At 49.8% G+C, this 25,520-nt stretch overlaps 2 protein-coding genes across 3 annotated transcripts in view; both read right to left on the bottom strand.

The window, feature by feature from the left end:
• TCF20 (transcription factor 20) overlaps positions 1-25,520 on the bottom strand; it is a 139,798-nt gene that overhangs the window by 100,807 nt on the left and 13,471 nt on the right. The window contains exon 1 of one of the 2 annotated variants that reach the window (XM_037848032.1): positions 13,616-13,921. The exons of the other annotated variant lie outside the window; for it this stretch is intronic. The gene's annotated coding sequence lies outside the window, so the exon portion shown is untranslated. Of the gene's footprint in view, positions 1-13,615; positions 13,922-25,520 lie in introns of those variants that run through there. 2 annotated transcript variants of the gene reach the window in all.
• Positions 19,362-25,520, bottom strand: part of LOC119542526 (basic proline-rich protein-like) — a 56,487-nt gene continuing 50,328 nt past the window's right edge. The window contains exon 2 of the mRNA XM_037847333.1: positions 19,362-19,761. Coding sequence (XP_037703261.1) covers positions 19,500-19,761 — 262 coding nt within the window. The 3' untranslated portion in view covers positions 19,362-19,499. The remainder of the gene's footprint in view (positions 19,762-25,520) is intronic.

The following is a 25,520-nucleotide window of genomic DNA, read 5'->3' as shown; positions in this document are numbered from 1 at the left end:
TATGCTGTTATGTCTAAAAACTAGACAACTAAGCAAAAGCTCTCTGAAACAAATGCTCAGGAAGTCTCTGGGAGATGAACCATCTGCAAACAAAAACCTGGGTATTATTTTGTAAAATAGTAGTAGGAATCACCTTCAACCACACATAAAAAGATAGCTCCAAAAGCTGTTTTAATTAAAAGACTATGCTAACATTCTTGCTAACTTTTTCTACATTCTTGCTGACTTTTTCTCTTACATAAATCATTTCCATGTATAACTATTTCTAAAAAAACTATTTTCATATGACTGTTTTTGTCCTAGAATAAAAATACTGTTAGGGTAGTGGGATTTATTTTTCAGATTTTTAATTTAGTAGAGTTAGCTTAGCTTGAACAGAAAATAAAATATTACAAAGTATATATTTTAATAAATGGTTAATACGCTGAATCCAGTCAAAAAGAGCAACAATATACTGGCTTATGAGATTAAGTATTCATTTATAGATGGAAGGAGACAAAATTTCCCATTCCCAAATGATTTCATTTAAAATGAACTAAAAGAGATGGAAAACAGTCCACTCCTCCATAGCAACCTATATCACCTATTGTAATTTGCTAACGAAATCAAATAAATGACTTCTACATGCTCAAGGCTGTGAATTTACAACATTAGCAGAGACACTTCTTGTGTGGTTGCTGGATACTGGATTCCTGGAAGAGAAATTCCTAATGAATCACTTGCTGAGGAAGCTTTTTCAGAAGATACCGACAAACCAGAATCAAATATTAAGAATACAGACACAAAAAAAAGTAGAAATAATGTTTGGTATGTTGAGGAATGTTTATTAAACTTTTCTAAATACGATTACATAAATATATTATCTCAAATACTCTAATTAGAAGTCAGTACCAATTCTTCAGTAACATTTTCAAGGTTTACATCTTAAAATATAGGCATATAAAAAAAATCAACAAAAGAAATCTTATTTATATAAAAAGATTTCTGCTTAAATGTTAAAGCCTAACATTTTGATTTTGAAAATAAGTTGCTGATTTTTTAAGGCAGAAAACAGGAGACTGAGCTAGTATCCTTTGAAAGCTGAGCAAGATAAATTCAGTAAAAACAGGCAAGTAATAAACTTATGGAACTCAATTCAGAAAGAGCTCATGAACAGCTAACCAAAGAGAAAAAGAAACTGAAGCTTCCATGGTATTTTCCTTTGAGAGCTACCAGCAAAACACTAGTTCATGTATTAGTTCACATAAAAAAATTTGCTGAGCACTGACTATACACTAAGCTCTCTTCCAGGCACTGGGTATCCCAAGAGGAACAAATAAGTCCCTGACCACATACGTAAGAGGGTCTAGCAGGCAGGGCTCAAGAGAGCAATTCCTATGCTTCACTCTACTCGTTCTACAATCCAAACCCAAACTCTTCCCCTTCAAAGGGGCCACAAACCTATCCTGCCAAAGTTATCTTCCTGCTCATTCAAATTAAACACAGAATCATACGATGTACAGGTTACAGTCACAGACATTCCAAATCCTGGCCCTGCTACTTTGGGCAAGTCACTCAAAATGGAGATAATACTACTACCTTGTAGAGTTTTTGTAAGAATTAAGCAACTTACTATTTGTCATGTGTTTAGAACAATTCTGGTACTTAGTATTTATTGTTTATTCAAAACATTTATTATTTAGTATTATTATTTATTCAAGTTTTTGAGAAATAAAACATCCTTGCTTACCTGTTTTGTAATCAAAGTAGGTTGATATCAAAATTCCCTATAACTCCATCTTATTTAGGTAACTAAATAAATTTACAGATCCTTCTTATATAGACTAGGGTTTGGCCACAGGAAAACTAGGAATAGGAAGGGCAAAAATGATGAATTCATCATTTGGATCTAGCACTTCTATCCATCCCCTTCCCCTAGTCCCTCCTCACAGTCAATCAAGTGCCCTGTCCTTCAGGTTCAAGGTTCATCATCAAGCTGTTCCCTCCTCACTCTTGAACTGCTTGGCCAACACTCCCTTCTGACCTTCCGCTCCCTCTCATCCCCAGCCTGCCCCTCAAGAGCTGGGCTTTGCTATGTAATATGCCATACTTTCAAGGCTTGGTTCTTGAAGGATTATATCCTTGGAATGCTCCTACTCCATTGTCTACTTGTCTCTCTCACTCCTATCCATCCTTCAAGGTCTTGTTCAAATGTCCCTTCCTCTACATCCTTTTCCAATATTCTTCCCATATTAAATCAGGCATAATCATTCTCTCCTAGCACTCTGGCTGCACCACAATTTTAGTATCATATACCCTATATAGTTGTTATAAATGTTAAGAGTTTTCCATGTCTGACTCTCCCACAGGCTCTGATCTCCATGGAAAGAGATGCTGCTTCATTTTCATATTGCCTAGAGCATGATATCTACTTAGCAACCTTGGTTGAATTGAAACAGAAATTTTATTTTATTTTCTCTGATGTATTTCATTCTCAGAGGCTTCATTTAGGCTATGTCCCTTATCTTTGAGGGAAATCAACTTTCAGTACACGTGCTAGCCAATGAAGCAAAACAAAAATAAAGTTTTTTAAAAAACAGAGACATTTAATAAATGATGTGGGCTGCAATGTCCTTTACTGCAATTTCTCCTGTTCAGTATTTCAGAACTAAAATTTACTTCCACAAAGCCTTCCCCAACTAAAAGATGAAAACCCTGCCCTTGTCATGTTTAAACTCAAATACCCACTAAGAAAAAAAGAAAACAGTAGCACTAAATTCAGTGTAAATATATACTTTTTTTGTTTGTGCCTGTTCGCTAATATATAGGTACCTGTAAATCCAATTAGGTCCATTTACAATGACTGTGCACATTTTAGTTTATATGAATCACTTGGCTGGAATGTTCTCCATACCACCACCATCAAGTAGGAATTACTGAACACAAATGAGTCTGTTGCATTATTCTAAAATTCTCAAGGAGAAATTCCCAATATTCCCCACAGGGCAGGGAGCTCTCCGGTTTCTTCACCTAAATCCCTAATACTCCATCCAACCTCACCTACTGTGGTTTTCCGTCTGCAGAGTTAGGAAACTGTTGGCCACTGTTCTTTAACATACCTAAAGACCTTCATTAACTCAATGCTTAGAGTACTTAATCAGGCTACAATAACTCAATTCTTTGGTTGGCTTATATTTCCTCTGGATTTTTCCCCCATTCTTTGCAAGTTTTGCACAACTAATCCAAATTCAACATTACTTTAACACCTACTATGTGCAGACCCCTGAAGGAGAACTGATTAACAAGGCCATCTAAGGTTAAACAATCGTGTGGTGAAAACATGTGGTCTTCATGTAATGTATGACATGCTAACTGTAATACATGGATAACGGTAGGTAGAGGAGAGGCGCAGGGCATTCCAGATAGAGAGGCAAAGGCTCAGAGGCAAAATGCGTTCATTCTCTCTCAAAGCATGGATAGGCAACATGTCAGACCCTGAATGCAGCAAAGCCCCGGAACACAAAGGCCTCAAGGTCTAGTGCAGTGGTATGTGGAAGATTGTGCAAGTCTTTTTCCCAGCAAAAAATCTTATATAGATAGCCAAAAATTAAGACAGAGACGAGCAGAGTTGCTCTGGCTGGACTGGGACTGTGGCTAGAAAACTGCCACAGTCCTACAGAGTGGAGCTATGTAAGTATTTGTAAAATAAAACATTAGGACTGTGGAATGATTCATAAGCCATTATCTGATGAATGGGAATGGCAGAGGAGTATCTGGACGGAGTGGAATCACCAGATACAAGGCAGGAAAAGCTGAGTCTGGATCACTGGGAACCAAAATTAGACCAAGAATTATAAAGGTCTGACCAGGTTCTCTAAACTCCCATAAGGAAGAAACCTCATCTTAACTACTTCTCATGTCTGCCCTGCAATTCTTGCTTCCTTAGTTGGTGCTAACTGCTTGCCAAGGCCATTTCTTCAAAATCGTTCCTGCTTTCTTCAAACTTCCAACTGCCCATCTCCCCCTTCTTCCTCAGCAGAGAAGCTTCACAGAACAAACAGAAAAGCACTCCTTACCTTCCTGCCCTAGTGCCCATCCAATTTCCTGCCCACACACCTCTGCCTTCCTCCGGGAGGGGGGTATTCTTACCATTCAAAGTCAATCTCTCTGAGCTGCTCTGGGCCCTGAGTTCTCCAGGACAGTTCTCAGCCCAACACTCTCTCCTGTGTCTTCAACCCCTCCTCTCTGCTGACTTCTTCCCAGTGGGATTTACACCTGCTCAAGTTTCTTGTATTTGGGGGGGGGGGGGGGGGAGGCAGGGGACTTCTCTTGACCCCCGAGTCTCCCTGCAGTTATTTTTCACTTTCCTTTAACAAACTTCAGGAAGCTTCACCTCTACTTCCTCACCTCACTTTTCTCATCAACACACAACAATCTGGTTTTTGTTAACACTGCTTCCCAAAGCTGCCCCCATCCTCACCCAACCAACATTTCTCAGCAATCTTGTCCACCACCTAACTTGAAACACTGTTTCCTTAGTGCATGCTCTCTAGGTTTCCTCCTACCAGTCTAGTTGTACCTGTTCTGCTTATAAATAGCACCCTGCTCCGGTAATAAATGTTCACATTCCTCAGTTTTGTCTGGGGCCCTCTTAGCACTTGTCATTGTTAGGAACACTAACATAACACCCTGGGTGGGGGGTGGGGGGTGTCTAAAACTACAAAACCTTCCAGGGGCTGAGTTTTGTTAAGTCTCTGTTACTGATGGGAGATGGCTCACACTAAAGAAGGAAAAAAGGAGGGAACCATTTCTCTACATACTCACATTCCTTAGTTACTCCTGGGGAATCTTATCCACTCCTAAACTGGAATTATTACTTGTATGCTAACCTCCATATCTTAATCTACAGCCCAGTTCCTTCTCCTAAGTGTCAGATCTGTGCCTCAAACACTTGGATATCTTACAAGCAGCTCAAACTTAAGTCGAAAACTAAACTCATCACTTTGAACCTCACTCCAATCTTTCTGTCCTCCGTTGTTTTCTACTGAAATGAATGGCACCATCATCACCCAGTTTCCCAAACCAGAAGTCTTGAATCTACTTGAGTCCTCTGCCCTCACCAAGTCTACCTCCTCAATAGCTCTCATCTCCTTCAACAACGTCCTCAATAACTTCATTCATTCGAAAAACATGGCCCAATATGTGCAGATCACTGCTGCAGACCCCAAGTCTACAGCAGCGAACAAGACAAGCTCAATCCTACAGGGAGAGTACAAATTAAAAAGGACAAGATAATTTCAGATCATGATAAAAGCTATACGGCAGGGTGACATGATGGGGGCACTAGTTTAAAACGGGAAGGTCACAGAAAACCTCTCAGAGAAGGTTACATTTAAGCTGAACGACCAACGGAAGCAAGTCCTGCAAAGATTTGGGGGACAGAGTGTTCCAGGCAGAGGGAGGAGCCAAGTGTAAAGATCCTAAAGTAGAACTGAGCATGAGTTCAAGAAACAGACAGAGGGCCGCTGAGGCTGGATCTTAGGCAGCAAGAGGAGACCAGGTCAGATGGGCTCAGAAGGATGCTCAGACAGGACTTTGTTGGCCACCATGAAAGCAATGGAAAGCCACTGGAGAGTTTTAGACAAGGAAATGACATAATCCAATGTGAACTTTTAAAGATCACTTTAGCTGGTAAGTGGAAAAAATGGTTTGGGAGGAGGGCAAAAATAGGGAGTAGGAAAAACAATCAGAAGATTCATAATACAGTAATCCAAATAAGAGAGGATGGTGCTTGAGATGGGAGGGAACTAATTCAGGATATATTTTAGACATAAAGTGAACAGGACTTGCTGGTGGATTGTGTTGAAAGTGAGGGGGGAAAGGCATCAAAGACAATTCCTAGGCTTTTAGGTAAAATTTAATACAGTAATATGCTCAGAATCTAAGTATATGGTTCAATCAGTTCTGACTGGGCCTATCAGACCCAGACATTTCTACCACTCTAGAAAGTTCCCTCATGTCCCTTTCCAGTGAACCGCCCTTCATCCAAAAAGCAGCCACTGATCTGATTTCTAGTATCACAGGTTAGTTTTGCCTGTTATAGAATGTCTTAAAAATGGGATCAGCCTAGTACTTATGAGATACATCCTTACTACAAGTATCAGTATTTGTTCCTTTTTATTGCTGAGTGGTCTTGCACTGTATGAACATACCAGTTTATTTATCCATTTTCCCACCAAAAGATATCTGGATTGTTTCCAGTTTTGAGCTATTATGAATAAAAGAGCTATGAACATTCTTGTACAAGACTTCCTTTGTAGGCATATATTTTCATTTCTACTGGAAAAATACCTAGAAACGGTGCTGCTGGGTCATAGGATAAAAATATGTTTAATTTTTTAAGAAACTGCCAAACAGTTTTCCAAAGTGGCTGCATTGTTTTCTATTCCCATCAGCAGTGTATTGGCGATCCGGCTGATTGGCTCCTAGATGTTCTGCTTGAACAACTCTACCTACGCTACAACCAAATGCACATTCTTTCAGCTCCTTTCTGTATCTTTTTTTCTAGCCCTTTGGATTATCCTGAAGGATGAGAAAAGGCTGGCCAGAGTTTAGGGCAGAGGAAATGGCATAAAAAAAAGTTCCTGAATGGGAAACAGCTTTGCACCTTCAGGGGACTGAAGGAAAGCGGCTGTGGCTGGAGGACAGCCAGCAAAAGAAGTAGGAGAGGCAGTCAGAGAGGTAGGCAGGGGCCCGGTTATTCAGGGCCTTGTGAGGAGTTTTGGATTTTTTCCTAAGTGTTATGGGAAACCATGAAAAGATTTTAAGCAGGAGAAAGGCAGGTGACTCTTGGCTACTCTGAGCAAAACAGAATACAGGAGCCCAAGAACAGAAATGGGGAGGCCATTTCAGAGGCAATCATAGTGTTGCAAGTAGGGGGTGGCAGCTCACAGCGTAGTGGCAGTGGCGATGAAAGAAGTGGACAGACTCAAATCATATTACGGAAACAGTGCTGATGATAACTTTATGGTGATGGATTAAATGTGGAGGGTGGTAAGAGAAAAGTGGGAATCTGATTTGAGAAACTGGGAGGATGGTAGAGCTATTTTGGATAAAGACATAACTGGAGGAGAAAGAATTTGTGGGTGCTATGGATTCAGTTTTGGACCCATGAAGCTTGAGTTACTGGTAAGATATCCAAGCAGTGTCAAGCAGGAATTGGAGGTGCTAGAAGCTATCAATATGGGAGCCATCAGCTTTTTAAAGCCTGGGGATACCACAAGATCACCAAAAAAAAACAAAGAGTGTCCAGAGAATGCCAATGGTCAAGTACAAGAGACAGAGTAACAAGTCACAGAAGGGAAGGAGGCAGCTGAGCAAGAAGTGGGTTGATGAGGAAGTGAGTGCTGTACTCTGGGAAGTGTCTCATGACCTGAACAGCCAGGGTTACCCATCCAGGTACAGTGCTTTGTACTCATTCTCCCTGCCAAAGCACTTTCAATACCATTATTTAACTGCCCTTCTCTTCCAGGCAGATATTTGAGGACACAGAGTTAACAGGACAGGCAAGAACCAGCCCTGCTCTAGTCCAGTATCTTGATTCACAGCAAGACAGGGAACACTTGTTTCAAAAACAGCTACCTCACTGGGCGCCACCTGTAGGCGGTGTACTCCACTATCCACTTTTCCTAGTTGAGTTCCTTCTCCCCATTGCTCTGAGGAAGGTATATCTCCATTTCACAAAGGAGGAAACCCTTGCTCAGGCAAAACGTCAAGGTCACTATTAGTAAGTGACAGAGCTGGGATAAGCTGCACATCCTCCTTGATATGTTCTGCTGCCTCCAGAATATCCATCATGTGGAGTTTCCACAGAAAGTGGACCCTCTCACATCTCTGCCAAAGGGACCCAAACCTGCCCCCATGTAACTGGCTCGCTAAGTCAGGCAAATACCTAGGACATAGTCCTGCTCCTGTCCTCAGAAATCCCCACTCTTGGCAGGCACAGTGAACAATCTATATGCTTCCAAAGTAATGCTTCATACTCAGGGAGCTTCTAAATGTAGAGGTGAAATCAGGGCTTCCCTGAAATTGAGCTCTGGGGGCGGAAGAACTTAGGACTGCTGGGGGGTGGGGGGGCTTTATCTCCTCTAAATTTTAGAACCTAATTTTAGCCACTATCAGAAGTCCCTCCATCCCCCACATCCAAAAGTCCTAACCACAACTAATGCTGAGCATGGCAAAGGACGAGCTTCTCCACGGCATCCATTCTGAACCCAGACATAATCAGGATGCAAGAACCCAATGGGGCCTAAGAAACCAAGGCTACATATTTTTGTGAGAACTAACAGTGGTACCATTTTCTTTTCTGTACTCTGCTTTCCAGTTTGATGTGCTGCCCATTCCTTGATTTCTTAAGACTGGAACTAAATGGACCTTTTCATAAATGAGTACATTAACACTCAAAGGCTTCCTTCCTTTTTCTGCTCAGAAGCCACAGTCAACAATCAATTCTCTGGTGAGAGCATGGCGCATGGTGGAAAGAACACTGGCCTAACTGGCAAAGGGTCCTAGCCTTGTCTCTGTCCAGTATAAAGCTACATAACTCTGAGCACTCTGCTCTCGGTGTCTTTCCTAGGTTGTGAAGGAAGGGTTAGGCTAAAGAATTTCTTAGTTTCCTTCCAGGTCTATAATTTGATAATCAGAAAGTATAGCAAGGATAGGAGAAGGCATGTGGACTCTAGCTGGCTGCAAAAGGCTGAAAGGATGGACTGTCCCGGTTATGGTTCACAAAGTCTAACTGCACTGCCACCTCCCATGCCAGGGCCTCCACTGAGCTCTCCTTGCTCCTTTACAGATGCCCCCCACCCCCACTTAGCCACTTGAGATTCTCTTATTTGAAACAATACCTAACAAAGTGCCCTGCATACAGAAGTCACTAATATGTTTGTTGGCTTAATTTGAGGCTTTAAACGAGTACAACTGTAACACCCCTATCTAACTCCCCAACAGAGAAACAAAAGCACAACTAAAGGATGTTTCTAATATTGCCCAGCACTCACCAATACTGCAACACCTAATCACATTTCTTATCAGGATGATTAAAAAAAGCAGACATTGCTCCTCTTTCCTAGCCTTTCCAAGGTATTACTAACACTACTCCTTGACTCTTTTGAGCCAGTTCCCCATTCGCAAAGCATAAAGATATAAACAGAAAAAAGACTTCAACCCACCTCCACCCTTTGGATTAACTTCTCAAGATGTTCTGGGCTGAAGCAAATTATTCACTTTATGTAATGCCATTTTCATCCATCCCAGAGATCCAAGTTCCACTGCCCCACTGGCAGAAAAGGCTTCAGAACAGGAACTTCTTCACGACCACCCTGAGTCACTATTGCATTGTCTTTTTATTCTCCTCATAGGTCTTATCAGCACCTAACCTCTTATGAATTTACTGTTTACAGTCACTCCAGAGCAGGCTTCCTCTTTATCTTGCCCACCATGCTATCTTCCATACTTAGAAAACCACCAAAAATATCTGTTAATGAATGAGAGTTAGAACACATGCAAACACACAAGGACCTTAATCCATGTTCAGGAATGTCATATCCAAACATGGAAATCAGGAAATCTTCCAATCAGGTTGATATTCAAATGTTCTAATTCACATCTATCCTTTCCTCTAGAACAGCTTACATATACATACTACAATAAGGGTATTTTCCTCAGTAGCTAATGTTTTCTCTTTCTTAACTTCCCCACAATGAAGCATCAGATAACAAGCCACAGATACGCCAATAACTCATATTACAGTTCATCTTCCTGCTGGGCTGTGCACATTACCTACAAAGCAAACACAGCTCTAATGCAGAAAGTACTGATTGTGTTTGTCTCCATGAGAACCTTTCTTACCCATACCGAACATATCGTAAGTATTAAAGGACTTTCAACAGCCTAACTAATAATCAAAAAACTATCCAGTTTGCAATGTGACCAAACTAAGCTCTGCTATGAAAGCCTTGATTTTAGTATATTTCAAATGTCTAACTTTGAGGTACTGTTTTTCTCAAACATAAATAGAGCCTTACTGTTTTGCTTTTTTGATACTTCTCTTTTACCTCTACAAAAAGAAAATGAAGGCCGTGGAGTCTGGGCCCCAAACAGTTCTAATAAGCACTAAGACTCCTTGACTGCAAAAGCCCCATGAGGATGAGTGCTCAGGCATACTGAGGAAAGGACTGTCTTTTATAAATATACTGTCTGAGTCCCACCTGGTCAAATTGAGAGCAGTCACCAGATACAATTCCTATGCAGCATAAACCAGTAACACAGACAGGAAGAGAGACGGAGATCACTCTTTGAGCTAACAGAAGTTGTTTTCAGCTCAGTATAGAACGGCAGAATCGCAAGAGAAATCTTTTACAGATTAAATCTCAGGTGTGCTGGCAAAACTAGCCAGGAATGGGGAAAACTGAAAGTTCAGAAAACTCCCAGGGGTCACTAAATCACATGGCACAATCACAAAAACCATGCTTCCCATTATTTTGCTCCAGTGCAGATTTTGGGTTCATTATAGCTGGGGGGGGGGGGGGGCAGGAGATGTGGAGTCCAGGGCTGCTCTACCACTAACTAGTTTGTGCCTTGAGCAGGCAGCAAGATACAAGGGACCTAGAATGGACTTCGGAGCCAAGAAGAGAACAGTCACATCCCAGCTCTGACTCTCACTAGTTTTATGACCTCTCAGGAAGAGAATAGAGGGCCACCTCTCAGGTCTGTTGGACAGATTTTGTAAGAGAATTTAAAAGATCTTGGACAGAGTCTCACATACAAGTTTATTTAAAACAAATGTTTAGCATCCTTTCCTATCTATATGATAAGAAGATTAAATGCACCAGGAAAACAACTCTAATTTGGTTTTGGTTTAAATAGATGTGATTATTTCAATCACATTCCATATTATTTTATAGAATTTTTTTTAAAAAGTACACCACTAAAAGGTTATGGGACTTACCCAAGATCAAGCAGTTGGGCAGTCCTGACGTCTTACCACCTTGACAACCTTCTCTCACACATAGGTAAACAAATTACCCCAGGTTATAAGACAAATATAAATATACATGTGAGTGTAGCAACTGCCTACAACTTAATCACAGAGTTTTTAAAATCCTACAGTGAACAAAAGATCATAATGCCAAGAGAGAGTAAATTGCTTACTCTGTGAAACTCCAAACAATTAATCTGTGTGGCCGTATAAAAGTGTCCACCTATGCAATAGGCCTAATGTTAAATAAAAGAAAACTTCTACCGACACCATCCCCAAAGTCAACATTCTGAGCACACCCCGCTCAGAATACGGAGTGCTGAAATCCTTTTCAAAAATCGGTATATATAGACAATAAAAAAAATGACCTAAGAAAAGACATGTTACACCATATTAGGCACATGTCCTTCAAGCATCACAGTACTTGAATTGGTGGTAGAAATTTAAGACCAACAAGAACCAACTTCTGAGGTGGGTCTAGAAGTACTTATCAATCAAAAGCATGGCCTAAGGCCTTCACACCCCATAAAATCAGTGAAACTAATTGGAGTTCTTCAGTATCTGAGAGGAAGCATCCTGGAACCATTAGGGAATAAATCGGGGATGCAAATAGCATACCCTGAGGTGATAGATAATTCTACTATATACTATCAAGCAGGAGCTACTATGGAATCCCACTTCATCCCCACTCTGAGAACACTGAAGCTGGGTATGTCAAAAGACAGCCGAACACCAAATGTCCGCGGAAAGAACTTTAAGATCCCTTCACAATCCCCTGCACAGAGATCTTGGAACTCCAGCCAAACAACATACATAGAACCAAATCCAGCTTTCTCGAGTAATCAAAACATTCTCACAAATCTTTTTCTGATAATTTCTTCTTCCACAAACACACAAAAAAATATAAGGCGCATTCAACGTACCCTAGAATAATACAGTACCTACACTTTCTGAGAAGCACAGAACAGTGCCTGGGATTTGAGGGAAAACTGAAAACTGTGCCCTGACCAAGTGTTATACCCTGTTGGAAAAGGAAGAGACTGGAAATTAAAAGGAGGGATGCTTTTAAAAAGCCAAGCAAGGTACAGCCTGAACCTCTCAGAAAAGTCTCCCATGGCTTAAACAAAAGCACAAGACGGGAGATACAAAAACAAAACAAAACAAAAAACCAACCACATAAAGTCTGTAATATTTGGCCTGGAAGGAAGTCCTCATTAAATTAAGAGGAAACTGGGCAGCTGAGAAAGTAGGTAACTTGCCCAGAGTTACAGTTTATTTGGTAGCAAAGCTGGAAGTAGATCCCTGGTCTCCCGGTTTCCCCTCCACTAGGCTGCCACCCCCGTAAGATGTTTTATAAAACTCTTCACTGAAGCTAACATAAGGGTCCAATTATCATTCAAAGATCTGCGTGTTAGATAATAGCTCAAAAATTCCATCTATTTTACAGCAGTTACCAGAGTCATTTAATCTTCGAGGGGAAAAGAGCCTAGAGAAAGAGGAAAAAAAAAAAATCCTAATTTTGATCTGTTCCCTAAGGGTAAGCTAAAGGATTAGAATATAAAGAGGCAGACGGTGCGAGTATCCACAATCGCAAAAACAGACAATAATCCCCACCCACAGGTTGAGAAAGGTGGCCGCCTCTCGGCACCCCCCCACCTCAGTGAATTCCACTCTCGTCCGGGCACATAGGAGACATCCCACCTCCCACTGCTGCTGGAGTGGGCTCGGCCGGATCGGCCACTGCTTCAACTACCACTTGCCCCCTAAAAAGGACGAGAAGCTTGGAGCCTCGGGCCACCAAAAGAACGCTCGCTCTACAGAGACCACCGAATCAAATACCCCGCCCTGCTCCCCGCGCCGGGGAGCCGTAGAGAACCCCACACAGGAAGTGTGTCCTGCGCTCCGCTCCCCGCCCGAAGACCTTGCGTCCCGGCGGCGGGTACCTGCCGTCCGCCCCCAACAGGCGAGAAGCTGCCGCGTCCACATGGCTTCAGGTGTTCACATGGCGATAAACTGGTCCCCGTCCCTCCCGCGGCCGGAGGCGCCGCGGCGCGGCTCCCTCTGGCCCGGCCCCAAGCCCCGTTCTCCGCCCCGTCGGCCTCGCCTCTGGCCTGCAGCGAAGAAGCCAACGCTGCCGGTCCCCCCGGGACTGCGAGGGGCAGCGAGGCGGGCGGCCCTGACCCCGCCGACCCGGAGGCGCCGCCCACTCACCCGCCGCCTTTGCACCCGAGGCCGCGACGAGCAGGTATCTTCCCCCCGGCACCTTCAACCTAGGGCCGGTGCCTAAGCCCCGCCGGACTCTCTGGCCGGGTCGAGACCCCGGAAGAACCCGACCCTTCAGTCCCCTGATGCCAGGCAGGGCCCTTCCCCTCAAGAACCCCTAGGCCTGGCCCAGCCCCCTCCCCTCCGCACTCCCAGGTCGGGTCGGGCCGAGCCCTTCCTCTCAGCGCTCCGAGCCGGGCCCCCTTCCCTCAGCAGCCTGAGCCCCGGCCTTGGAGGCCCGGGGCGCTCCGCACTCGCAGGTCGGGCCGGGCCCTCTGCCCCCGGCCCCCAGCCGGTCGGCCCTGACCCCTGCCCCCAGGCCAGGGTGGCGGTTACCTGCGGGAGCCTCCCGCCCCGTCCCCGCGGCCTCTACCGGGGGCGGGGGAGGGAGCGGCGGCGGCGGCTGCGGGCGGCGCAGCGCGGGGTGGGGGTGGGGGAGCCTCCGCCGCCTCCAGTTCGGGCGCCCCGGCCGGCGGCGGGGCGGGCCGGGGCCGCGGCCCCTTGAGGCTCGCTCCGGCCCGCGCACTCGCTCGCTCGCTCCCCGGTCGGGCGCGCCTCAGGGCGGGCTCCCCCGGCAGAGGCCGTGGCCGCCTCGCAGGGGCCGAAAGCGGCTCGGCTCGGGGTTTTTTCTCTCCATTCTCCCAACACACAGGAAATAACAGAGCGTCAGGTGACACCGCGCCGCCAATTGGGAGGCTCCGGGCCGCGGCGCGCGGGCGGGCGGGCAAGCGCGCGGCGGGGCGGGGCGCGCGGCGGGGGCGGGGCGCGGGGGCGGGGCTGGCGGGCGCGCGCGTACCCACCCGCGTGTGGAAGCGCCGCGGCCGAGGCCAGCGCCTGCGGTTCCCGAGCACGCGGGGCTTCCCCCACGGCAGCTGCGCGCTCAGCTCGCGCACCTCGCCGTTCGGTCAGTGTCATCTTGGCCCGCGGTTCTGGGCCCGTCTTGAGGGTGGCCTCGAGCCAACTTTCCGGGGAGTTGGTGGCCCAGAATCTCTCCCTGGGGTTTCGGGAGTTCCCTGGAGACTCCAAAGCCAGGATAGCGCCTCCGGCAACCGCGGGAACCCGCAGACGAGGGCCCGGCCTCTTCCTGAGTAACCTGCTTAGTCGGGCCCGGGCACGGGGGCGGATCCTGGCCACGGAGGGGATGGCCTTTTGGCCCGGGCTGAGCAAGCCTGCCTCCCTGCCGCCTCCGCCCCTTGGCGCCGGGTGTCCTTGAACGCATGACTTGGGCCCTTTCCAAACCTCAGTTTCTCTCTCAGTGTAAGCGTGGAGGGGAAATGCCCACCTCCCTTGGGTGTAAAATAGACGCTCAACAAATGCCAGCTACTCTCACCGGCTGCGGCATGAAATATATATTTACATACAAACCTGGACCCTGAGTCCAGAATTAACTTGGAGTTAGGGAGACAAGGGGGGGGGGATTTGTGATGCCAAGGCTTCAGCCCCTTTCCAGCCTTCATTTGCAAACACGTATGTTTTATGGAGCAAAGGCATGGCTTGACTTTTTTTTTTTTTTCCTTTAAAATCTCAGCTGTAGACCACTGAGATGTTTGTGCAGTGTAAGAAGGCCCGTGGATGGAGGATTGATTGCGTTCGGAGTGTGTGTGTGACCCTGCCCCTGACTCACCCAGTGTCCTGGCCAAGTTCTGTCTCCCAGGCCTCAGGTTTCTGTTGGTTCAATGGGGAAGGAAGGGAGTTTAGACTAGATGACCCTAATTATGGCCCAAATTGGTGATTCTAAATTAGGCCCCCATCTGCCCTCCAGGGTCAGGGAGTAGGTGGGTAGCTTCTCTTGAAGCACCCCAACTAGAAAGTAACTTGGAATTGGAAAAGCATTTTAGGCAGCAGGTAGAGGCTGATAGGAACCAGGTGAGGCCCGGGGTTCCAGATTTAAGTATATTTGAGGTACCCAACTACCCAGGCCCTGCTCTACACTTGAACCATTCTCTCACCCCACCTAGCCAGAGACCGGTATCACTTTGTCTCACTTTGGGCCACCTAGCAAGGGGATCCAAAGAGGACATGAGATGATTCTGGAGCCCCCTAGAAGAGGATGTAGTTGGACAAGGCAGTGCCAGTGTGATTTCCCCTGGTTTCTGTCTAGTCTCACAAAGCCTCCACTACACATAAGGACCATTCCTGAGGGCTTGGTTCCCCAACACCTCCAGCAGGCCAGGAAGCTCTTCTGGAGCAGAGCTAAAGGGGCCTCCAGGCCCTGCCCTTTGGCTGTTCCCATTGTTCTTCTGACTGAGAGTTTTATTTTCCAATTCTCAGTCACCGAAACCTTTCAAGGCCAGCACCTGCATGTGGACCACAGAGAAAGCTGGGATGCTATCAGCACTAATCATTGTTTTTTGGACAGAAATGGAAGAATGCAGGAGAGCTCCCTGAAGACTGAGTATTGGGGACACCCTCAGACAGTTTCTTGGGTGAATCCGTGAAGAAAAGGGAAGCCCATTTCCTTATCGCCTTCGCCCCCCATTCCTCCTTCCTCTCTCTTCTTCCTCAGCCCCCTCAGGTCTCAGACCGTGGGGAAGCGATGGATATGACAAGCCATGACAGAGCCTCATTCAATAGGAAAAGACTGCAAAGTGAGGGCTGAGGTCCACATTCTGGCTGGCACCTGCCTCCTGTACTAAGACCAACTCTGCAGCCCCCCTCCCCACCCCTTCACCCCTGCAGGGACACTGCACGTCCAACCCCCTCCTGGAAACCTCCCCAGTCCCAGAGCCAGGCCAGCCAGGGCCTCTTCCCCACTGCAGTCCGTCACTTCCATTTGGGTACATTTGGAGGAAGAACATGTGTGGATATTTCAGAGATATTTGTGTTACTCTTGGTGTGGTATGGTCTGGGACAAGTCCCTTTACCTCTCTGAGCCTCGGTTTCCTCAGCTGTAAAATGGGGATAATGCTACCCTACTCATACGGTGTTGTGGGACTCTAAAGAGTTATCTGCATAAAGAATTCAGTACAGCACCTGGCATATATGAACAGCTGCAGTTCTGTGAGGCATGAGCAGACTGAGGCTCAGACAGGGTAAGTTACTACCTGTGACCCTACAGGGACAGGAGCTCACTCACTGGGAGTCTTTTCCTATTTGATTACATTAATGTCTTCTATCGTCCTTTCAATGATCTATCTGTATGAGTCCTGTTTCCCTACCACACTTTGATCTCTTTAAAGAAAGGACAGTTCAGTTTTTGTTTTTGTTTCCTCATAACCCAGTCGCTCAAAAAATACTTATTGAACTGAATCAGTGGTATCAATTCCAGAAGCAAAATTAATCAGGTCCCTCCTCCTCAGGCTCAAAGATGGCTTTTGGAAACCCTGTGTCACTCCTTTTATTACAAACTCCTCTGCTCTCCTCCAGGCCCCTGGGTAACTCCAGGATTACAGATGGAGGCTTCTGCCTCTAGGTCACCGATTCCGCTGCCATCTGTCAGCACAGATTGATTGAGGAGACTGGCCCTGCTCGGCGGATCAGTGACTTGTGCATAGTGAGCCAGGGCGTCGGTGCCTTCAGCGGCAGGCGGATTTCCTTCCTCTTGCTTGCTCACTCTCAAGTGCATATACAGCCCTCACCTTTATCCTTCAACAGGCCCCAGCTCTCCTTCCTCTCTGGAGGGGCCTCCTGCTAACTCTAGCGCGCGCGCGCGCGCACACACACACACACACACACACACACACACCAGTGACACACACACACACACACACACACACACACACACACACGCTCTCTCTCTCTCTCTCACACACTCAGAGAGAGAGAGAGAGAGAAGCATGGAATTCCTGTTCCTGAGCTCAGGGCTTTGGGCCTCATCTCCACAGTCTTCCAGAAGACAACTTACAAAAGCCTCTGGTTAATGGCTTGAGCAGCTCCCCAGAGCATCCTCTCTCACCACCACTCATTCCTCTGTCACTTTCTTTACAGGCCTCCTGAGCCTGTCCCAAGCTGTGCAACTTACCCAGGCAAAGCCAACTCCCACTTGCCAAAAGCTTTCTAGGGGAAGGCTGCAGGCCACACGCAGAAGGATGCCTTTTCCCTCTGACCCATGGTGCCTACAGAACAAGGGCGGCCAATCCTTTGTGAGCCCCAGAGGACACCCTGTAGGGCTTTGCTGGACACACCCTCATTCCACATCGAGCATCTGCTGTGTGCTAGGCTGTATGGAGGAAGGTGGTTCCGGGGTGGGGTTCTTTCTGGGGCAAAGTCAGGGCAAGCTCTAAGGCTAAGTGGGGAGGGCCAGGGAATACCAAGAGTTAGGGACATGGGGAACAGCTATGTGCTGTTCTCAGGAGTGCCGTGCCCGGTGCAGGGCTGGGAGAACGAGAGATGAGGCTACAGAGGTGGCCAAGAGTGGGACCCTGCGGGGCCTTATATCTGTGACACACTTGGCATGAATTTATCTGTTTCACGGGGTCTCACAGAGACCTCTGCTCCCGAGGTTTGCCCCTTAATGCTGCTCCCCACCCTGTTCCTCCAGGATCACAGTTGGAGCTCCCACCTCTGTGGTCCCACTGGTCACACTGGGCTGTTTGTGAACGTGTCTCCCCCACTGGTCTGTGAGCATTTGCAGGGCAGAGACACGTTGGCTTCCCTCGAGTCTCTGGCATCCTATGCAGGCTGGGCACCATGTCCATAAAAATGACACTGTTAATTATGGCAATGACGATCACAGCCCTGAGGAATCCAGGCATTGTGTGGATGTCCCTCGATCGCCCCATTTAATGTTTTCAACCGTCTGAGGTTGGTCCCATCACCCCCATTTTATAAATGAGGCCACCGGGGCACAGAGAGTTTAAAAACTTTGCCCTATATCACACAGCTTGGAAGAGACAGAGTTGATTTGAACCCACACAAGTCAGGCTGCAGATCCCCTGCACCACTTTATCATGCAATAACAATGGGGAGGTTCCTTTCCACTGGGATTATTTCTGCTTAAAAGCTCAAAGAATTTTAGCCACATCATTGTCTGGGCTCCATGGGAAGGCAGTGCCACATGCTGAGGCATGCTGGGAAAAGACTTTGTTCCATCCCGGTTTTGTTGACATGCACTTCATTTTAAGCCCGAAACCCAAGCTTCCTGTGAAGAATCCAAACCGTAGAGGAAAACGGGGCCATGATAACAGCCACTATTTCCCGAGCCTCCAGGGTTCCCTGTGCTTGGGGTTCCATGTGTCATTGCACTTACCCCGCGTGAAACCACAGTAGCCCCATTTCACAGCCGAAGACACTGAAGCCCGGAGTTGCCAAAAAGTTGTCCAAGGGTGTACAGCTGCTAAGTGGTGGACCTGGGATTCGGGCCTGTCCTTCTCGGGCATCCTGGCCCTTTTAACCACATCAGCTGCCTCCCCGCAGTGGCACAGAGGTCAGTCTGGTAGGCTGGTTTTGTTGGAAATCTTTTGTCTTGCCTTGGGCTGGTCCCTCCATGTCACGATTCCTGGACAGTGGCCTGCACAGTCACTTGGAAGGCACGGGGACAAAGGTGCCGAGGTGTGCAGTTACACACTGCCTTCTCGGCAAGGGAAGCATTGAGAAATGCAAATGCTCCTTCACTCCACTCTCCCTCCAGTGTCTTGGGAATGGCTGTCCTGCTGCCCTGCCACCAAGGCAATTGTTTTCTGGAAGCAGCCATGCCATCGGGGGTTCCTCGTCACTGCCCTGCATCTCCTGTGAGCTTGTGAGGCTAACTGCCGAGGTACATGTGTGATTTCAGGGGAAAAGAAACCAGCAGGAGCTGACGGATTCTCCAACTCTCAACTGGTCATTTTGACTGCAGCCTCTTCCCTGAACCATCTATCTCTGCAGCAGACTCATTACAATTATCCAAAAGCCTTCTTTGACCCTATTTCCTTGGGCTCAAAAGTGTTCTATGGGTCCTGGGGGTTTCAATCCTATTCTCATCTGCTTGGAATGCAGAGCCCTTGTCTGACCCCAGCTCACCTTTCTAACCTCTCCGTTGCCCCATTTTGCTTCTTGGCCAAACCAGATGAGTTGTGTTGCAGTCATGGGCCCATCTGCTGCCCCCAGCAGGAATGCCCTTCCCTCTTCCCTAAACTGAAATTGTATCTTCTCTCAAGGCTTATTCAAATGCCACCTCCTCCAGGAAGCCTTACCTTAACACATCATCCACCCATTTCACAGTGATTGAGCCTTTATCGTATGCCAGATATTGAGCCCAAGTTGGCAAACGAGAAAGACAGGGTCCCTGTTGTCATGGAGCCTATGGTTCCATGGGGGTGTTGGATAAAAAACGAATCATGATGTAAATAATCCTTTGGTAACAGCCGCAATAAACATTAGTAAGAAAGCATGGCAGGTGCACAGGGAATGTATAATGGAGACCCTGAGTCTTGGAGGTCCAGGACAGTTGAGCTGAGGCTTGAAGAACAGACAGGAAATAGCCATGTGATGAAGCTGGAAGAGAGCTCCAGGCAGAGGGCACGGCCCGGGCAAAGGTCCTTAGGCAGCAGGGAATGAGTGGTCTTTGGAAAGGAAAGGAGGCCGATGTAAATTTAAGTGAGATGAGAAAGCTGGAGAAGAGGCTGGTGTGAAGGAAGGTGCTGGGCATGTAAGGCTTTAGGCCTTTATCCAAAAGGCAAAAGAGGAAGCTGTTGAGGGATTCCAAGCAGAGGACACATGCCAATGTTCACTTATAAGTGACCCTTCCAGCTGGCCCAGGGTCTCTGCTGAAAAGCCCAGGCCATGCATCAGCTCACCCCCGAACCTTGGTCATCGGGTCGTTGGGGTGTGAGCTTAGCATCCCTCCTCCTGGACTGATCTCTTCAGGGCACAGCCACCCTCTGGGCCTCCTGCCTCACCCAGACCACCAAACCCAGTGCCCCGCACATGGAGCTGCTACAAAAGCATGTGCAGATTGACCTCTTGGATAGGACATGACACTTACCAGTGTTTCCCATGGAAGGGGCCAGGCTGCCTGAGGGGCCTTCTACATCCTCTGGAAATTACCAAGTTCAAGGGTTTAAGGCCACTACTCAGGGAGCTCTTAAGAGCAGAGCCAGCAGCCCCTGATGTCCATGGCCAGGCCCTGACCCTGCACACACACATGCCATGTCCCTCTTGAGAATGGCCAGAAACAGAACGGAAAGATCTCAAGAGCTGCCAGGTGCTTTCGAGTTGACAAAGCACATTTCACACACTCAACCTCACTCACACAATCAGTCCTCTAAGGTATGGATGGTCACTGCCCCATTCTACAGATGTGGAACTGAGGCCCGAAGGAAGGGTCCTCCAGCAAGTCATGGCAAAGCCAAAACTAGAACCTGACTGCAGTTCAGGCTACTGATGGCCTCCACAGGGTAAAGAAAGCTGCTTTCCAGAAATTTCTTTTTTAAAATGCTTAACAGTGACGTGTTTCCTCAGGATGTCTGTCACTCCAGCAGTGGAAGCCAACACACTGATTCCCCAAGGCTATTTGTTCCCCTGCACTACAGATCCACACAGTCAACCACCAGCCCAGAGGCTGGCGGCTTAGGCCAGCACACGAGAGGGGCGAGGGATGGGTCCTCGCTGCCTGGTGTTTGCTGCAGTGGTAGGCATTCAGCAGGTGCCTGATAAATGCTGAGTGAACGAAGGGCCCGTTCCCACATGTGCTGGGCACTGTGCTAAGTGTATCACCTGCCTGAACCCCCATCATCCTCTCAATTGCCCTTTGAGGGTGGGGGGCATGACTGTCTTCCCTACTTACAGATGTGGAAACTGAGGCAGTTTGGAGGCAACAGACAATTAACCCGAGATCACACAGCAAGTGGGTGGCAGGGCCAGGACCTGAACCCATGTAGTGCCCTCAGGCAGCCCATGTGCTGGCCAAGGGAGGTGGGCAGAGGGGAGGGCACAGGCCTGTAGGGAAGTGAGGGAACTGAGGGCCTGCCTGCGTGCCATGTGCACCCCTGAGACCAAGCCTCAACCTGCAGCGCCCCACCCCTTGTTTTCCCGGCGTGGACAAGCGATGAAGACAGTCACCCCATCCTGCTCCCCAGTGGTCTCTGGGCTTCCTTCACCTCCTGGCCTCCTCTGGGCCTTGTGATCTGCCTCAACTCTCCTTTGGTAGTAGGTGAAGTGTGAATAAGAGAGGAAGGGGGGAAAGCAATGCACCCTTGAACAAGCCTCAGCTTCTCCATCTATAGAATGGGGCATCACCACCACCTGGCAAGGAGGGCTGCATCCACACAAGCACTTCATCAGCAACTGTCACCCGAGGGCTGTTTCTATTAGCCAAGCCTTAGGCACCCCAGGGAAGTGAGGTGCCCATGGTTGCCCAGCATCGACACGTGGAGCAAAGGGCAAGATGGGTCTCTGTGACTCCGAAGCTGGCACAGAGGAGAGGAGGATGAGTGAATGACCCTTGTGGGTCCTGCTGGCAATTCACCCCCCTAAAGCCAAGCATGGACCCAGGAGTCTCAGGCAGCCGGGAAACTCCCCCTGGCTGTGGCTCTCTGGCCGGCTACATGGTGATGGGGCAGCCCCACACCCTCAGGGAGGCCATACCCTGTTGAACCTGCGTCTTACACCCTGGCAATTCTGCTCTTGCTCTTCCCTCTGTCAGTACACCCTCCCCTGCCTAAGCCTGCCAAACTCCTATGCACCCTTCAAGGCCTAGCTCAAACGCCACTTCATTTGTGAAGCCTCTCTTGATTGCCCTGTCAGAATTTACAGAAGTACCCCAGGGAGGACTTTTGTCCCCTTGCCTGGAGGTCATTGGCACATCTCCAGATCCCTTATAACCAGATACTATTAATCGAGCACCTGCTCTGTGCAGGGCCTGCAGCAGCAATCAGTCTCCTTCATCCTCAAAACAAGCCTGCAGATAATGAGACTTACTCCCAGGTCCCTGCCTTTTAAACTACAGCTCTGAGAGGCTAAGTCACTTGCCCAAGGTCACACAGCTAGAAAGTGGCCAGCAAAGACTTCAATCAGGACGGTCTCACTCCAAAGCTCTGGGAGCCTGCCTTTCAGATTGGGGGTGTCCAGTGGGAGGGGGCCTGTGGCGTATCTCTCATCTCTGCATGCCAGGAATGTGCCCGGCTCCAAGTGGACAGGTGCTCTGTGAACCTGGGCTGGGTGCAGTGAGCTGACAGGAGCCAGCTGGTCCTTCACTGGGGCTGTGTAGCCTGGCACCCTCAGCAGCCCTGGCCAGGAGGGTCTCGAGCCGAGGGCCCAGAGTGGATCCAATATCTTTGTCCCAGGGAGAGCCTGTCCACTCTCCCTTCCTTTTCCATCTGGCATTCAGAGCTCCATGGGGCACCTGAGCCCTGCAAGCCCTCAGGGTGGCCAAGCCTGAGGCCAAGACCAGGCAGGTGGGCAGCTGCTCCTCACGTAGCCCCCCCACACCCCTGCTGCCCACGGCGCCCTTGGCTCCTCTCTGGAGGCCGGTTTGTGGGCCCAGGGCCTGAAGGAAATGCCTAGGTGAGTAGAAGAGCCCACCTCCAGCTTCCAAAGGACTGTTACTTGACCACCCAAGGCTCTCGCTTGGGGCAGATGCCCTCCCTCGCAGGCATGGCTGCGGTTTGCCACACATGCCAGGCCCAGAGGGGAAAAATCCAAACTGGCAGATTTGCCCAAAGGAGGCGAGCCTGTCACACAGGGAGATGGGGCAGCTGTTTTATCCTAGTGGCCCCCTTCCTGGATTATCCCTGAGTCTGGGTCTGCTTCCCTGACCCCCAGGCACAAACCTCTATGCATTCTGGGCAGGTGCCAGGGATGCAGAGAGGCCCCCACCCAGCGCCTGCATCAAGGCGCACTCCAGCTAGTGCAGGGCTGTGAGTGAGGAAAGGGGTGGGCACAGCACAGGCCCAAGCCCATCCAGGCAAAGAGCCAAGGAGGCTTCTTGGAGGAGGTGAACTGAGTCCAGAAGCCCTTAACCAGGCAAAAGAGGAGGTGGCAAGGTCCAGGTGAGGGGCCACCTCCCAAGAGAGGGGCCAGGAACTAGGGCCACAGCCCGAGGGCCAGTGTGTGACCCACAAAGGGCTCCAGCCTTGGCTTCTCAGCTCAGCACTCTCAGGCCCCCCTGGCACCAGAGCCACAGCTGGGCCCTGGGAAAACCCCACCTGCCCACTGTCAGGAGGCCTGCTCCAAACAGGAAGGATCCCTGTGTCCATGTCACTGCGCCCGCCTCAGCCCCACTGCAGCCCAGGACCTCGTGCTGTGGCCAGGCTCAAGCTCCCCACTTTGTGGGCCCATCTGGGGAGTCGAGGTCCCGGGACACCGGGCCAACACCCCCACCAGGCTGTGGGGCTCTTGGACAGACCCCTGGGTGGCCCTGCAGCCGGGGGCATGCCTGGCCCTGGCCTTGTGTCTCTGAAGCCACATCTCAGCCTCTGTCCCATACTGTCACTCTCTGGTCACCCTTGGAAAGCAGCTGTGGGCAGAACTAGCCTGCTGAGACTTCGGGACACCCAGGCTAAGAGACAAGGGACTGTGACCCTGGTGGGGGGGTGCAGAAAGACTGCCCCAGCAGGGAGGAAGGCAGCCAAGGTGGGGCCATTGCTGGGGGGTTGCAGGAGGGCGGCCTGGGTCTCTGGCAGGGTGAGGAGGGGGCTGGTATGCGGGGGAGCAGGGAGGACCAGCTTTTCTCCCCGCCATGCCGGCCTGCCTGTCTCCAGCATTTCACTGTAAAAATAAACGGTAGAAGCGCATGCCAGAGAAGCAAAAAAGGGAGGAAGGAAAAATAAGACCTCAAACCGCCCCAAACAGGCTCCCGCAGCGGGTTTGGGTTAAGGCCTGGGCCTGGGGACTTGCTGCTGCTTTGCCCGCGAAGCCGCTGGTGCCAAATTTGCATTTACCACAAACAGAGACAACACAATGTCATAATCCCTCTCCTGTCATTCTCCCCTCTTCCTCCTCCCACCTCAGACACACACGCTAACACAAAATGACGGCTCCCTCGACAGCCTGAACAAGCAAAGCCCTCGATCTGCCTCTTAATTGTTGCCATTTCCCCCCTGGGCCCGCGCCCCTCGCCCAACTCGCAGCAGACCACCCACTGCCCCCTCCTTTGTCCCGGATGGCCACTGACAACTGCCCCCCCCCCGGAGGCTTAAAAACATGCCTGGAAATGTGGGGGGAGGGGGAAGGCGAGAGGGGGGAGAGGCGGTCCCCACCCCACCCCCAGCCGCTGCCTCCGCGCCTTCCCGCCTGGGGCCCCGGTCACCGGCGGCGGCTGGCCCCGAAGGGACCCGTACTGTGACCCGAGCCCACCCCTCGCGCCCCGGCCCCCGCTCTCCCGGCCACCCTCCCAGCACCGCTCTGAGCGTCCCCCACGCCCCTCCCGCCACTGCTGTTCATGGCAGTTTCAAAGCTGCGGCCGCCACTTGAGCAGCTGCGGCCTTTGATGAGAACCAGGCAGTGAAGGGCGCCCGGGGGCCCCTGCCCCGCCTTGCCCGCCGCCCCCCGGGGGCCCCCCGGGAGCCCCGGGCCGGCGGCGCAGCGCAGCGCCCAGCGGGCACGCCTCGCACGCCAGAGCAAACTTTCCCGACCAGAGGGAGAGCGCGGTGCACGCCGTTACCTTGCGGTCGCCTCCTCCCGGGACACCTGCCCCGGACCCCTCGGACCGAGCCCGCCACCGGCTGGGGGGGGAGGGGAAAGGAAAAGAAGGAGAAGGGGGGGCAGTTCTCGTTTCTCAGCCTCCTCGCGGCTCCTCCTGCCCAAGCCGGCAAGTGAAGTCACAGGGCCGCGGCGGTGACATCAGCCGAGCCTCTGACATCACGGCCCCTGCCGACTCTCACCTCTGCAGGGTGGAGACCAGGAGCAGCGGGGAAGGAAGGAAGGGTGGAGGAGGGAGAGGAGCCCCGGATCCCGCCGGCGCCTCAACTGCGGAGCGCGCGTGCCAGCGAAGGGGGAGGGGGCAGGGGAGGGGCGGGCGGCTCATCTCCGTAGACTGTTTTATCTCTAGGTGGAGGCGATCGTGTGTCGATTCCGAACTGGCCCCAGAGCAAACGGCTTAAAAGGGGTGGCTGCCCACCACGGATGGGAATTGCGGGCCGCTGCTGTTCCTGGAGCCCCCGGGACATAGGCGTGTGGCATGCGTGAGGGGTGGGGGCACAACGACCCCGGAGGGCCCCCTTTTACCTGGCACCACTCAGAGGGCAGTGGCCTCCTGCAGGCTGCACTGCAGGAGGCTGAGCTGGGACTTGAGGCCAGGAGTCACCAAGGGGGTTTTGAAAGGGTTGGTCTGGGCCAGGGAAGAGCCAGCCGAGTAGCTCTGGGATTCCCAAGGCCTTCACTG

This window comes from Choloepus didactylus, chromosome 8 (genome assembly GCF_015220235.1).
Source record: "Choloepus didactylus isolate mChoDid1 chromosome 8, mChoDid1.pri, whole genome shotgun sequence".
NCBI lineage: Eukaryota > Metazoa > Chordata > Mammalia > Pilosa > Megalonychidae > Choloepus > Choloepus didactylus.
The sequence above is the reverse complement of the archived record's forward strand: the minus strand, read 5'-3'. Positions and strand labels throughout refer to the sequence as shown.